At 56.8% G+C, this 15,412-nt stretch overlaps 1 protein-coding gene across 2 annotated transcripts in view; it reads right to left on the bottom strand.

Moving 5' to 3' along the window:
• AP2A2 (adaptor related protein complex 2 subunit alpha 2) overlaps window positions 1-9,006 on the bottom strand; it is a 77,028-nt gene extending 68,022 nt beyond the window's left edge. For both annotated transcript variants that reach the window (XM_069471870.1, XM_069471871.1), the window contains exon 1: window positions 8,808-9,006. In XM_069471870.1, coding sequence (XP_069327971.1) covers window positions 8,808-8,874 — 67 coding nt within the window. In that variant the 5' untranslated portion in view covers window positions 8,875-9,006. The remainder of the gene's footprint in view (window positions 1-8,807) is intronic.
• Between the last annotated feature and the right edge of the window lie 6,406 nt (window positions 9,007-15,412).

Here is a 15,412-nt window from a genome sequence, read left to right as displayed (position 1 = left end):
TCAGATGAGGACCTGTGTTTTCTTGGCTACTTAAAAAGAACACAGATTGAAATTAGATCTTCCGCAAATGCTGCATTCAAGAATACGCATCAATCAAAGCCCAACAGACTGATTAAGAAAAAACAGTGCACATGCACAAACCTCCACACTCAAGAGCACCCAGCGTCCAGGCTCAGGGACCCACAGCCACGTTCTGTGGACAATCGCAAGGAGGCAGAACCTCAGGGACGGAACCGCTTGGCACCGACTGACCCACAGACCTCACCTCACTCTTCCTGCTCCACGGTCTCAGCTACACGTGCTACTCTATGCAACAACTCAGATCACAAATACCTAAGGCAACAAAAGTTTAAAATAAAGACTTAACTGAGAAGGTACAAGTTAATTAAAAGTAACAGACTGTGAGGACTCTACCCAGGGAAGGAAGACGAGCTGAAGATTACTGGCGGTGGGCGCATGGCCCCTGCCCCGAACGATCAGCACAGACTCCGGCACCAGACTTTCTAATTCTTACCGGCAAATGGGGTTCAAGGTAAGACTCTGGTTTGGCTGTACTATCCATCACCAAAAAAACAGCTACAAAACCGTATTTTTCAATAGCAATAAATGCAATCCAAAAGTATTCTGAAATACTGATACATTTTCTTTGGCCATTTTTAAAGACTATTCAATATTCAACGTCACTTTAGCGCCCTTCTTTCTACACTTCTCAACTGCAACAGAAACATACACTTGCCATCTCAGCTATACTACACGAAGGCAGGCTGTCCACAGAAAAAGCAAAACACAAATCCTAAGACAGTACCACCGCCCTAAGGAGCTCAGAGTGCTTTAGATACACTAACTAATCCTCATTACACCCTGCGTTGCCAGTGGAAGGGATTTTTTTTTTTTTTTTTGAGACCGAGTCTCGCTCTGTTGCCCAGGGCTCAAGCGATCCTCCTGCCTCGGCCTCCTGAGTAGCTGGGACTACAGGCACAGGCCACCACGCCCAGTTACTTTTTTCTGTTTTTAGTAGAGATGGGGTCTCACTCTTGCTCAGGCTGCGAAGGGATTTAAAGGTAAGAAAAAACCCACAATGCAGGACAAAACCAGGCAATCCAACTCGGATATGGCCTCTACATGTGTAAGCAATCCTGTAGACAGATACCAACCTTCAGGTGGGCAGGAAAAAAGGTAAATGAGAAATACCTTAAATACAAGGACAAGGTTGAATGTAAGACCACCACAACCCTGAGTCTAAATTTCAGGCAAAAATTAAGACTCCAGGCTCTCAACAGGACCACACTCTGCAAAGGCGGAAAGGAGAGCAGAACAGGACCTGACCCCAACCCTGGCTGGTTTTTTTCCTAAACGAACAAACCCGGCCTCTTGAGCCACAGCTCAGTTTCAGAAGGCTAAGTGAGACCTCAGCAGGGCAGGGCAGAAGGACCCCTCCCTCGGGGCCGGGGCCGGGGCCGGGACAGAGGCAGAGGCAGGCACATCACTGCCCAGCACCCCAGGCCCCCCCTCGCACCCTGAGCTCCTCCCACCTCACCACCCCCAGAAGTCTGTACAACCCCACTGCCCACAGGCTGATCACCAGCTACGCGTGGGCCTGTCCTGCTCCTCTCTGCCAACAACGTGGAAGGGGAAAGTGTGAGCAGCTGGCAGGACGTCACGTTCGAAATGCAGGCAGGGGCCAGAGTGTGGTCACAAGCTCACACCGTATCTTACAGGCTGTCCCAGCGCCCGAGGCACAGACACACCACCCAACCCGCCTCGCCCGCCGGCACCGTGTGCCTCGCTGCCCCCGCTCCTCCTGGTCGTCCTCCCAACTCTAGTGCCCAGGGCACCGGTGCAAAGCAGGCTGCCCCCCGGCCAGACCCTCGCAGCCGTGTCCTCACCACACGGCCTCAGAAGGCCCACTGGAGCCCGTCCTACCCACCCTAACATTTCCTCAAGATAAACCTGCAGTACGACTCTCTAAGACATTTCAACCTGCTCAGCTTCCGTACCAAAGTCAGGAAGACTCGGAGGAGGAAGATGCAGCCACAGTCAGCAAATATGGTTTTATGACCTAAGTCTGAGACATCGTGTGGCCTGGTGAAAACTGTTCACTTCTCTTTCTTTAAGTGATTTTCATTCAGTTTTTTCTTAGCTGGGATAAAAGTTATTTAACTTCCTCCATACGGCATTGGAAGCCACCTGAAGCCATCCAACTTTCTAACTCCCAGCTTGTTGTTTCAGTATCAAACCTCAGTGCTGCTTAAATCAGGCCAGACTCCGTGCAGACCAACGACGTGAGAGGGTGGGCTGGGAGGGGACACTCCCATTCATGCCACACTCACCTTGTCACCTTGTCACACTGGATGGGGAGGAGGGAGACTGGACCAGTCATATTGGACAGGAAAAAGAATGCTTGCTTGACAAGGCCACACACGTGAAGTGTTCCAAAGTCCAACTTGGAATTGGCCTCTGCAGATGCCCAAGCACCTGTGTGCCCCATCCCTTCCCTCTGCCTCCCTCTGTGACCTCCCTGCCGCCACACGGAGAGCGCCTTCAGGGCCAGGACCCGCCTGTCCATCCGATGTCCTCCTGGTCCCACACAGGCAGTCCCGAATGCAGCAACACACTCTGAGAACTCGGCTCCCATCCGTCTGCGAGCTCCTCTGGGCAGCAGGGATGGGTTCTGCTTCTCCAAACTCCACATAGTCTCAACTCAACAGGTCCTGATCTCTTATCCAAACTCTGAGGCCAAATGTGTTCCAGAATTCAGCACTGCTCAGGCGTTGGGGAGCACGGTGTGTCCCCCGTGCACATCACGCCAGCCGTCACAGAGGGGCAGGGCCTGCAAGCACCAGAGTGGGCAGGAGACTCGAGAACTCCCCCTCGGGAGGGAGGCCACACGCAGCCTCCTGGCAGCACGGGTCCAGCGCTTTTGCCAAACAAGTTTACTACAGACTTACAGAAAGACTTCTTGGTTTTGAGAACCATATAATTTTTTTTGAGATTTGAGCTAAGGCAGGGTGGTCCCAGGCTCAAGGTGACGTAAAGCAGACGGGAGGCTCGGAGGGGCTCACAGAGGGGCTCCCCGCCTCTCCTGCCCAGGAGCCAAGCCATGCATTCAAACTCTGCGTTCGTATCAGTGCAAAATCTCCCTGGAATATCACTTTCTACATCAGAATCCAGTCTTCCCCTCTGACCTGACCCTGTTTGATTTTTTTAAGAGCCAAGGAAATGCCATCTAATCCCACAGACAGCCTTTCCAATAACTCCTCCACTACAAAATCCTGACACAGACTGTTGCCAAAAGCAACAGAGTGAAAATCATTTTAAGAGGAAAGAGAAGTAATGCAAAGTATCTGGCAGAGAATATGCGTGTCGCTGGGACAGGTCAACTTGCCATACAAGCAGCAGTGACCCTGCCCTTCAGAGGAGCCAGAGGGAAAGACTGTGGAGACCACCCACGTATTTCCTAGACGCAGCAACTACCACTTGGCAGAAAAATTCAACCTGCAGCAAAGACCTACTTCCCTCTGGCCCAGCGGCCCAACCCTCCGCTAACCCTCCCACCACACTTCCTGAATTGGTTTCTAAGGAATATAAATTATGCATAAGAGTGCAAAAGAAGATATGCAAGAAGAGCATTCTTTTTCTAAAAGTCAGCATTTTTAAATGTACAGTCAAAAAGACAAAATGAACTTCTTTTTTTTTTTTTTGAGACAGAGTCTCGCTCTGTTGCCCGGGCTAGGGTGAGTGCCGTGGCGTCAGCCTAGTCACAGCAACCTCAAACTCCTGGGCTCAAGCAATCCTTCTGCCTCAGCCTCCTGAGTAGCTGGGACTACAGGCATGCACCACCATGCCCGGCTAATTTTTTCTATATATGTATTTTAGTTGGCCACATAATTTCTTTCTATTTTTTTTTTTTTTAGTAGAGACAGGGTCTCGCTCTTGCTCAGGCTGGTCTCGAACTCCTGACCTCGAGCGATCCACCCGCCTCGGCCTCCCAGAGTGCTAGGATTACAGGCGTGAGCCACCGCGCCCGGCCCTAACTTTTAAGGTTCTTTAAAAAATTTAAAAGCAGACTGACCAACTCGGATTCTGATCTTTATTACTATGCAGGAAAATCAAGTACAACTTTATGTCCAATTTTTACACTGAAGTTTAAAGCACAATTTAAATTTTTATGTTCAGTTTCTCCATGTCTAATGTATGACTCCGTAACAAGGGAATTTTATGAACAAATAAATTTTTTTAATTTAGTCATATACCAATAAAGTTAACAGAAATGGAAGAGACCAAGTTTTGCGCTGACCTCAGTGAGCAGAGCGCTCACAATTACTCTCCAGTTTAACACCACACCTGCAGAGAAACTGCACCCCATCTTCAAAGACACGGAAATTCATCACCACCTACTGGCTGACACCTGCTGCCCTTCCTGGGAGACCCTGGGGGGATTAAACAAACGCCGCCACGGAGGGAAGTGTGTGTAACATGCATCTGCACAGCCCAGCGCCACAGGCAGGGAACAAGTGGCCATTTCCTGCCCGAAGTCACGTTCCTGGCAACCTGACTGGTCTCACAAGAACCTGTCACCTCTCCTGATGATCCTGCAGGCCATTCTCAGAGCCCGGCTTTGGCACGTCAGCAGCAACGCATAAAGATGTGACCATTACGTCAGACAGGACTCCTTCCTCTTCGAGGACGTTTCACTTAGGGAAAAGCACACGAAAGTTCCAAAACAACTGAGCAAACAGCAAATAGTACTTCTCTCGTTTCCCCAGTCTCAGCAGTTCTCTTGTTTTCTTGGAATCTTTTCCTTCACTGTAACGCCCATCAACCCGACAGCCCGGACAGACCTCGCTGGGATTGCACCGAGTGAAAAGTCTCAGAAGGTCACACATGACACCACTCCACTGAAACAGCACCCCCGAGATCACAAAATCACAGGGACAGAGAACAGACCAGCGGCTTCAGCAGGGAGCAGTGGCGTGGCTACACGGAGCAGCACGGAGGCGCCCTGTGGTGACAGGACAGTTCTACGTCTCGAACGAGGTGGAGACTACACAAAGCTGCGGGTGCTAAAACCACACAGAACCCCCCCCCACGCAAACACACACACACACACGGGCGCACACACACACTCACACGGGGCACATGCAAAACTAATGACATCTGAACACGCCCGAGGAGTTGTACCAACGTCAGCTTCCTGATGTTGAAAACGTCCTGCAGTTAGGCCAGACGTCCGCATTCGGAAGAGTGGGGAGGAGAATGCCAGGGACCCCCCCCCCCCCGCCCCCGTCCGTTTCTTTGCAACTTCCTGTAAATCTGTAATTATTTCAAAATAATTATTTAAAACACTGAGACTAAATAAAAAGGCTAAAATTGCTTTTAATGACAATTAAAAAAAGAGAAATAGTTTATTAACTCCCATATGCTGAACTCATATTAGCCAAATTCAGTGGCACCTGGGTTGAAGTTCATCAGAAAGGCTCAAGTTAATCTCCTGAGACACTAATTAGTTCACTACCTGAGCCACAAAAGCCACAGCTTTGAGTGGCGGGGCGTGACGCAGGAGACCTTTCCAAATCTTGGAGCCTATTCGTTCCTGCCCAGGAGAAGCCAGGCTGCCAGCCGGGCGGGAGCAGATGACCAGCCTGGCCGCGCACAGACGCAGGGCCGCTCGGCCTGCTTCCAGGTGCCCCTCACCTCTGCCCTCGGATTCTCAGCACAGGGTCTCAGACGGGAAACCTAAGAAACTGGTCAGAAAAGTAAAAGGGAGCTGCAATGTAGAGTTGAAACAGGCTTCAACGATACTTCAGCTCAAACTCCACCCCTTCATCTCGCAGTTGGTATCCGGCCACGGAGCTGGTAAGAGACGGAGCAGGGTCAAGTGCCTTGGCCGCCTGCTCAGTGACCTCTCCACAAGCCTGGCTGCTCCTGCCACTCGCCCTCACAATGGCAACCCCGCAAGCACCAAAACCAGAGCCAGCCGGGGGAGGGGGAGCAGTGCCTCCTCTCCCTGCAACACGGGCCCGGCTCAGACCGGCTAGGGCCGGCCGGCTCTCCAATCCCATCTCCGGGCACCAGCCCACACTCTTTGCAACATTAATTGCCTGCTGCTCTTCCAACACCTCGGTGTTCTGCCTGATGTGCCCTTTGGACAAAACCGGCCCAAGAATCACATTCTGGGGGAGGTCTTCCCCAGCTCACTCTTCTATCCACTCACTGGGTACACTTCACGTGCCAGATGCTGGGAGAGGAACGTGATGTGACGAACAAGACACGGTCCCCCCCTCGTGGAGCCTACGGTGCTGTGGGGGACACAGAGCCACGCTGGGGAACAGCACCACAGACTGAAGACACTGCGTGGAGAACAGCGCCGTGGCGACGAGAGCTAACGCGACAGCAAGGCTGGGAAGCTGTTTCTGAGGAAGGGCCGCATTAGACAGCAAGCCGGCTCCCCCAGGAAGGACCAGGCGCCCTCTTCTTCTAACAGCTCCTTTATAGCAGGGACTGTCTTATTCACTGGTCTACACCAGTGGTTCTCAACCAGGGACAACTCTGCCCCTCAGAGGACATTTGTCAATGTCTGGAGACATTTTGGGTTGTCACAACTGAGGCATCTAGTGCTGCTGAACACCCTACAAGGCACAGGACAGTCCCCCACAACAAAGGATGATCCAGCCCCAAATGTCAGCTGTGCCAAGGTGCGAAAAGTCTGGTCTACACAGACAGTCAACAAGCATTTACAGAGTATAGTGGTTCCCTTTTCCACAGAGGATATGTTCCAAGACCTCCAGTGGATGCCTGAAACCTCAGATACTACCAAACCCTATACAAACTATGTTTTTCCCTACCCATGCACACCGATCATGAAGTTTAATTTACAAAATACGCTTTATTTTTAAAAATCTCTCAGTAAGAGATTAACAATAACTAATAACAGAACAATTATAACAATATACTGTAAGGTTGGGCGCAGGGGCTCGCACCTGTAATCCCAGCACTCTAAGAGGCTGAGGCAGGAGGATCACCTGAGCTCAGGAATTCGAGACCAGCCTGAGCAAGAGCGAGACTCTGTCTATGCTAAAAATAGAAAACATTAGCCAGGCAAGGTAGTGCGTGCCTGTAGTCCCAGCTACCGGGGAGGCTGAGGCAGGAGGATCGCTTGAACCCAGGAGTTTGCAATTGCTGTGAGCTAGGCTGATACCACGGCACTCTAGCCTGGGGTGACAGAGTGAGACCCTGTCTCAAAAAAAAAACCTATAAATAACTTATGTGAATGTGGTCTCTCTCTCTCTCAAAATACCTTACTGTACTATACTCACCTATTTTCAGACCCCAGTTGACCGTGGGTAACTGAAACCTGGAAGAAGGGAGGACTGCTGTACTATGTGGCAGGCACCGTCTTGTCACATGGAGGACCTGGCACAGAATGTGCATCCAATAAGTGGGTGACTGTCTGAGAAAGCGGTTTGCAATCTCAATGTCCTGCCCAATGCAATTTTCTTCAAAAATGGAAGAGCAGATGCTATACCTAATTTAAGGCTGCTGAGCCTTTGCCCAAGAGGTCCGTTAGCAAGTCACATGCACACTTAGTTTTACAAAACGCATTACGATTACGAATGTTGTTGTCTTGGAAATTTCATTATGTAGCAAAGGAAGAGGAAAGGTGCTGATCTGGGAGTGTGTTTCTAGCCTTTTCTCGAAGAGTAGGGAAGGGGCAGGAAGTCTTCTACCTTCCACACAGTCTGTGGCAGAACCAGACTGTCCTCCTGATCCTCCGCCTGGGGTAAGGAGGTGAGAGTTCAAAGGGAAGGTTCAGTACCATGACACTGATCACGAGATGAGGTCACAAAAATTCCTCAAGACATACATTAAATCTAAGGTAACAAAAATCACCAAGTCAACTAACTATTGGCTGGATAACAAGGAAAAAATAAACATACCAGACAGGAAACTGACTTTTTTCCCCCCTTAAATTGGATAAGGGGATCGTCTCTGCACACCAAAGCCAAAACAATCGGTGGGCCGTGCACCCACCCTGCTCGTCCCTCTAACAGGCCAAGCGCCTGGCCGGTTTCACTCCTGGCGTGGACTCCTGTCCCGGGGACAAGCGTGCGGCCGAGAGGGCTGCGCCCAGAGCCGCGGGCCACGCAGTCCCGAGGCCACCCACACCGGCCTGCTCCCGTCCGGCCCCCTGGGGGAATGAGTCATTTTAATCGCAGCGGGTGAGATCTAATCAGGGCGCAATAAGCCACCAACCCAGGTCGGAGATGTTCCCCAGGAAGATGCGGATTTGCGGATTTCCGCTCCCGCAGCGCAAAGCCACGCTGTTTTGGAAAACGCGGGGTTAAATGCTCCGCTACTAGAAAGACCGGGATGACATCATGCTGGGGAGGGGCGTCTTGGCTGGAACCCCCTCGGCGGGGCCACAGTACCCCGCACCCGCGCGGGCCAGCGACCAGGGTGGGGCGCGGGGGAGGACGCCGCCCGCCCGCTCCCCAGGCCCCGCGCCCCGCGCCCCGCCCGCGCCCCCCGCCCTAGACCCCGCACCCGCGCGCCCCGCCAGCGCCCCAGGCCCGGCACCCTGCACCCCGCCCTAGACCCCGCGCTCCGCACCCGGCGCCCTACCCTAGACCCCGCGCCCCGCTAGCGCCCCAGACCCCGCACTCCGCACCCTGCCCTAGACCCCCCGCACCCCGCCCCAGACCCCGCAGCCCCTCGCCCGCCCCGCCAGGCCGCCCCCCGCCCGCACCTGCGGCCCCGCCCGCCAGGCCGCCCCCCGCCCGCAGGCCCGAGCGGCGCGGGCCACTCACAGTTGCGGATGTCCGAGATGAAGACCGCCAGGCCCCGCATCCCGTCCCCCTTGGACACGGCCGGCATCTCCGGGCGCCGGGAGCGGCCCGGCTGGCGGGCCCGGGCGGAGGAGCGCGGGGAGCCGGAGCCCGAGCCGGAGCCGCCGGAGCCGCCGAGAAGCCGCCGCGCAGCCGCCTCAGCCTCCGAGCGCCGCTTTCTGCGCCGCCGCGCGCGCGTACGCACGACGCCCGCATCGTCTGGCACGCGCACGCTCGCGCGCGGCGACCGTCGGCGGTCGGGGCGGCGGCGCGGGGGCGAGCACGTCGAGGGCAGGGCGCGGGCGCCCCCTGGAGGCGGCGCGGGCGCGAAGGCGGGGCCGCGCCTGGGTCGCTCTGAGGCCTCGGGTTCGCGTCCCGGGGCCGCGCCCGGCCGGCCGTGCGGCCGCTGTCCCGCTCGGGAGGGGCGCGGGCCCAGGCGGGAACACGCGTACGGAGCGTGGCCGCCTCCCTTGTTACGACTGGCCCTCGCGGCCTCTGCAACGGGCGGACACTGCGGCCTCCCCGGCGTAGGGCCGGTGCGGTCTTTGCCTCGCGCTCGCCAGGTCCCCGATTTTCCGCTGGGGAACGACGGAGTCCTCCGCGGCCGGCATCGGCAGGGGTCCGCGGCGGCCCTGGGTGGGGCCCAGGCCACCCAGCCATGCGCAGGGTGCGCCGGGAGGAAGCCAGGGCGACCTTTTGGCTGTTCCTGGCTCCGATGAGGAAATCCTCCCCCGGCCCAGGACCCGGTACTGCCGGACTGCCCGCCGCCCGAGGCCTTAAGCCAGCCCGGCCAAAGGCTCTTGCAGCCTCTGAGCTGGGCGAGGGGGCCACGTTGCCCCTGCCCAAGCCCAAGGTCTGTGGAGGGAGCCCAGGCACCTGCTCCCCTCACTGGGCTGGGCAGAGCCAGCCCCTTCCTCTGCAAATGGGAGACCGAGGCCCCAAGAGAAAGGTCTGTCGTGCCCCTCCCTGTGACAGCAGCAGGTGGCTGCAATGCCTCAATGCCCAGCCAGGACTGTTTGCCATTGTTGCCACTGCCCCCCTCTGCTCCCCAGTGGGGTGTAGGCACAGGACCACCCCTGTGGACCCTCCAGGAGAGAGGACCTGGCTGGGCCGTGCTGCCCTGGACGGGCCTTGGCCAGGAACAGACCCCAGGGAGTCCAGAGAGCAGATGGCCCTGCTGAGCTCTGCTTCGGGAAGCCAGATGGCTTTGAAGAGGAAGCTCCTTCCTCATCAGGGGTTGTCCGGGCCCTGTACCCACCCTGGTCACTTCCGCAGCCCCAGCTGAGAGCTTAGGCCTGGGTGGAGCCCGGCCAGGAGGAGGAAGAGGCAGGATGCGCCCCACACTCCGTAAGCCAGGCACCCCACTGAGGCTCTGGCCCCCCTGAACCCCTGGGGAAAACCCAGCCCTGTGACAGGCCAGATCCTTGCAGACAGCAAGTCCATCACCTTCGGAGACCGAGGCCGGGAGCCAGGCCAGCAGAGGGCTTCCCGGAGGAGGGGAGACTCCCAGGGTCCCCACGCCCACACCAGTGAGGTGACCCTCCCACTGCCACTCTTGGCAGAGGAAGTGGGCCAGGGGACATTTCTCCTTCAGCCTGTCCCTCCATCTGGAGCCTGCCCTCCCCTGACCCTGAAGACACGTGACATCAATTCTGGACACGAGCATACTTCTGTGCTCTAACAGGCACCCTGGGCTGTGCTGGTGGACAGTCCAGGAATCCACAAGGACCAGCCCCTGCCACTGGCTGGCGCCAGAAGCCCAGTCCTGCCTAACTCACTCGGACAAGCAGGCCCTGCCGGCCTGGCAGCAGCCACTCGTAGAACAGGTGGATGGGAGGCTATGGGGACTTCCCCTGGCAGGTCCTGCCTCCTCCCCCTCCGCAGATGTCCTCCTGTCCACAGTGTGTTGAGGGCTCCCAGAGGTCCTGACAGGCAGCCATACCAAGGACTCCCCACTTCGTTTCAGCGCCTTCTCCTTGGCAGGTGCTCAAGCAGTTTAAGACACTTGTTCCCGTCCCAGACTCAGGTCTGAGTCCACGTGGGCCTCTCTGACCACGGCCACTCCTCTGCAAAGGAGAGGCCACCTTCAGGAGAATATAGTGCTTGGGGCACGAGGAATGCAAGCAGCCTGTGGCAGGGGGTGCTGGGGGTGCAGCCGGACCACCTGAAGAAGACAAGTGGTGAGCTCAGACTCCTTGGCACTCGTCACAGGGCAGGGGAGGCTCCCTGTGACGGTGCAAATCTCGCTTCTCACGGCTGCGGGACAGGGAGCCCAAAGCCATGCACAGCTGGACTCAGACGGCTGTGGCCACGGCAGATGAACGTGCAGCCTCTCCACGTGTCTTAGGGGAAAGCTGGACCACGGTGTGGGGCCAGAGAACAGGAATGGGTACGTGGGGCAAGCCGGGGACCCCAAGCCCACTTCCCAAGAGCCCCTGCCCAGCCCAGCCCTGAGACCTGGGAGAGCCAGGCCCCAACACATCCACACGCAAGGTCACCCCCAAGGGGGAAGGAAGGCTGAGCCTTGAGGACCACGGGAGGTTGACTGTACGCCAGCAAAGCCCTGTGGAGAGTGTGCAGGACGGTTCTGAGAGAGCAGGCCTGCCGCCGTCTGGGTCAGCTAGCCAGTTCAGGCGGCAATGGTCCCTCTTGCTGCTGCTGGTGACTTCCAGGACGCTGGACTCAGGGCGGCCATTGTTAAAACACAGTTAAGAAGCCAAAATTCCTGGACATCGTGCAGAGAAGGGAATTCAGAGGACTCAGCACCGAACCTGCCACTACAGGGAGGCCGCTTCCCACCAAGGCCATGGAAACATGTAGGTTACAGAGGACCTGCACGCCCACAGGCAGGGCCACGGCGGCAGAAGTGGGGTCCCTGCTTTCAGAGGAGAAGGGTGGCCTGAGGTGACACAGGCCATGGAGGCAGGACACCCTACTAGGTCACAGGGCTGATGATGTCCCCAAGGTGGCCTGTCTGGCAGCAGCCCCAGGTGGGGGCTACCTGCTCAGGGGACCCTTGAGCCAACAGAGGGACAGCCCGAGGGGCTCCTGCTCAAGGTGTGCCATCAAGATTTGCACCATCCGCTCCCTCACCTGACTTCAGAGGCAGCTCAGGGCGCAGACCCTGGCACCTTGCTGAAGGGAACCAGGCAGCCCCTGGGGGAGAAGAGACCTTTCGAGAACATCACAACCATGTCCTGTGAGTTTTCCTCCTCAATGACTTATCAGCAAAGCTAGGGGAACAGACACCCACACAGTTAGGGGTTATTGGGTACTAGGTGGGGACATCACTGACTCCTGGGAACACAGGTTGCTGGGGCAGCTCACCACTCGGAGGGGCTTCTGCCATGGCTTTGTCCCCAGGGACTTGGTCATTGCGTCATCCCATAGTCGTGCTACTCAGTTACTGGGTACCCCCGGAGCAGGAAGCAGCATGTACCCTAGGGGCCTTGGGGAGACCTCTGCGTGCTGGGGAGCGACTGCTGGCTGGGCCCTGACACTGAGCGCCTGACTTAGGGGGCCCACGTCCACCGGGTCCACCCAGAACGAAGACTACACTTCCCAGCCTCGTTGGCGCTCGGTGTCGCCTGGTGACAGCAGAGAGTGAAGGGAGCTTGTACTAGTTTCTGGGGCTGCCATAGCAAAGTGCCACCGACTGGGTGGCTTAAACAACAAAGTTATTTTCTCACAGCTCTGGAGGCTAAAGTCCAAGATCAAGGTGCGGCAGGGCTGCTTCCTTCCGAGGCCTCTCTCCTTGGCTTGTAGATGGCGTCTTCTGCCTGTGTCCTCACCTCCTCCTTCTACAAGGACATCAATCCTATGGGACTAGGGCCCACCCTAGTGACCCCGTCTGCCATGACTCTAACCCCAAATTGGGTCCTGACGTACCAGGGTTAAGACTTCCACATGTGTTTTTAGGAAACACGATTCAGCCCATAACAGAGGTGGCATGTGCACATTTGAGGACAGGCGTTGGAAACCCTGCCCCCTCTTCCACCCCGACTTGGAATGGTTCTGACAGCTGGCGCTCCATCTTGGACCGCGAGGCTGCACCCCATGCTGTGCACCGCCACGCCAGCCTGAAACAGCTCAGGTTTATGTGCTGCTGCTGGGGCTTTGTTGTAATACCCAGCCGAACCTAGATCCTGATCAATACCTAAGCGTTACTATACCTGGGGGTGCAGATGAACCCCCAAAACAGTATGAGGGGTTGTCATTGAAGTTTTTGGGACTCTCAGGGCCCGAGGCACATCAGGGTATCCCCCATCCTGTCCTATGTCATCGATACCATCAATGCCACCCACATCCACTCCCTCAGGTCTTGAAGAGGTTTAACCTGTCGATCATCAGCAAATGTCCACCCCTCCCCTCCCGAATGCACAAAGCCACAGAAGCAGTCCAGCTGGGGGCACCAGCCAGGGGAGGGGGCTGCGAACATCCTGTCCTATCCACCCCCAGGCAGGGACCCAGGGCCTCCGGGCTCGCCGAGCCCCCTGTCAGGCAGTGCCCCCGGGGCCCCAGCGGGCAGACCAGCCCCGCTGACAGTCCACTGTCCATCACCGGTGGGCTCCACATTGGCCAGCGTCCACCCGCCCGGCGTCCAGCCCAGGCTCCTTCCCTGCAGGCCCAGCCAGGGTGAGCCGATGCCATACATGTCAATTTTAAGATTGGCCTGAGCAGAAGAGCTCTAGGTAAGAAAGCATCTCTCGGGCCGTTCCACACCGCGGCACGAGTGTCCTGGGGCTGCCAGAACAGATGACCACGAACCAGAGGCTTCAAAACAGCGGAGGTTATTCTCATGGCTCTGAGGCCACAAGTCTAAACGCCAGGTGTCAGCAGGGCCGGTTCCCTCTGGAGGCTCTGAGGGAGGCTGCTGGGGGCCGCTGGCGTCCTTGGAGTTTGGGCTTGGAGCCACGTGACCCCTACCTCTGCCACCATCCTCACGTGGCCTTCTTCCCTGGGTCTGTGTCTCACGCTCCCTCTTCTTTCTTTTTCTGTGAGGACCCCAGACCCCAGGCATGGGATTTAGGGCCCACCCTGTATCCAGGATGATCCCATCCCAAGATCCTTAACTTGATCACATCTGCAGAGACCCTATGTCCAGATCAGGTCACATTCATGGGTGCTGGGGGGCAGGACCTAGACAACCTTTTGGGGCGTCCTCCATTCTACCCCTTGTAACCACAGAGAAGTGCTCCCTCTTGAGCCCTATCAATGCCACACACACGCACACACAGTCACTGTCTTTTGTGTTTTTAGGGTTTTTTTTTTTTGAGACAGAGTCTCACTCTGTTGCCCGAGCTAGAGTGCCGTGGCATCAGCCTAGCTCACAGCAGCCTCCAACTCCTGGGCTCAAGCAATCCTCCTGCCTCAGTGTCCTGAGCAGCTGGGACTACAGGCATGTGCCAACGTGTCCGGCTTATTTTTTCTATATATTTTTAGTTGTCCAGCTAATTTCTGTCTATTTTTTTAGTAGAGACGGGGTTTCCGCTCTTGCTCAGGCTGGTCTCGAATCCTGAGCTCAAACGATCACCAGCCTTGGCCTCCCAGAGTGCTAGGATTACAGGCGTGAGCCACTGAGACCAGCCAGCCGCTGTCTTTTGTTTTGGGTATTTAAGTTGGTTGTGGGACACTGAGAAGTGGGGAACCCATGGACGATGCCTTTTGCAAAGGACAAACGCACAAACTAGGGCCACCCGCCATCACAGACGCCCACCTCAGGGCTCGGCGCCTGCCCAGCAGCTGACCAAACACCTACTCAAACCCATCGAGCTGGCCACAGCCAGCCTAGCCAGCAGGGCCCACACATGGGACACAGACAGAGACTGTGCTGTGCTGGCTCTAGTGCTGTATCTGGAAGCTTCCGCTGTGTGTGAGCATGCTGCTTCCCCTGCTTCTCACCCTGGATTTGCTTATCCCAGCACCCGGAGAGGATGTCTGTCTGTGAGTGGGGGAGGGTGTGGCAGCAGGGGGTCCTGGTGTGTGTGTCCCTCTTCCTGAGCTTCCGGCCTCTAAACTGGAATGTTTCAAGGCCCAGGAGTGACAGGACACGGTCAGCAATGGTGGCCTGTGTCCTGGCCTCCGGGTGACCCAGGCCAAGGCCTCCCGTTTAAAACAGGATGGAGTCACAGGGCTGCCGCTGTCGGGACAGGCTGTGCCCATGCTGACTCGGCAAATGGGGGCAGCCAGGGCCACTGTGAGGCCGGGGACCCCACCTTCACCCCACCCAGGAGCACCGCGCAGCCTGGGGAAGACACGTTCCAGCCCCAGCGGCCTCCCAGCCCCAGGCACCTCTAACAACTTGGTGTGAGTGCTTTTGGGGTGTCAGCGGCATGCTGGGCTCCCCGAGGTAACTCAAGGATGCCCTCAAGGCTGTCCCCGAGGGTGTGCCCTGTGGGTGTCCCCAGAGCAGGAACAGGGGTGCAGTTGGCAGCAGAAAGGCTCACTTCTGTAGGGCCCTCACTCCACGGGGGCTGCCCCACCCTCCCCCGAGCCCCAGTGCCCAGTGCAGACAGGCAGGGGCAGGAGGAGGTCGGTCTCAGGGTGGGCAGACCCAAGCTCACAGCTCAGAGCCTGGACTTGGCCAG

The sequence above is a fragment of the Eulemur rufifrons genome, chromosome 6 (assembly GCF_041146395.1).
Source record: "Eulemur rufifrons isolate Redbay chromosome 6, OSU_ERuf_1, whole genome shotgun sequence".
In the NCBI taxonomy this organism is placed as follows: domain Eukaryota; kingdom Metazoa; phylum Chordata; class Mammalia; order Primates; family Lemuridae; genus Eulemur; species Eulemur rufifrons.
The sequence above is the reverse complement of the archived record's forward strand: the minus strand, read 5'-3'. Positions and strand labels throughout refer to the sequence as shown.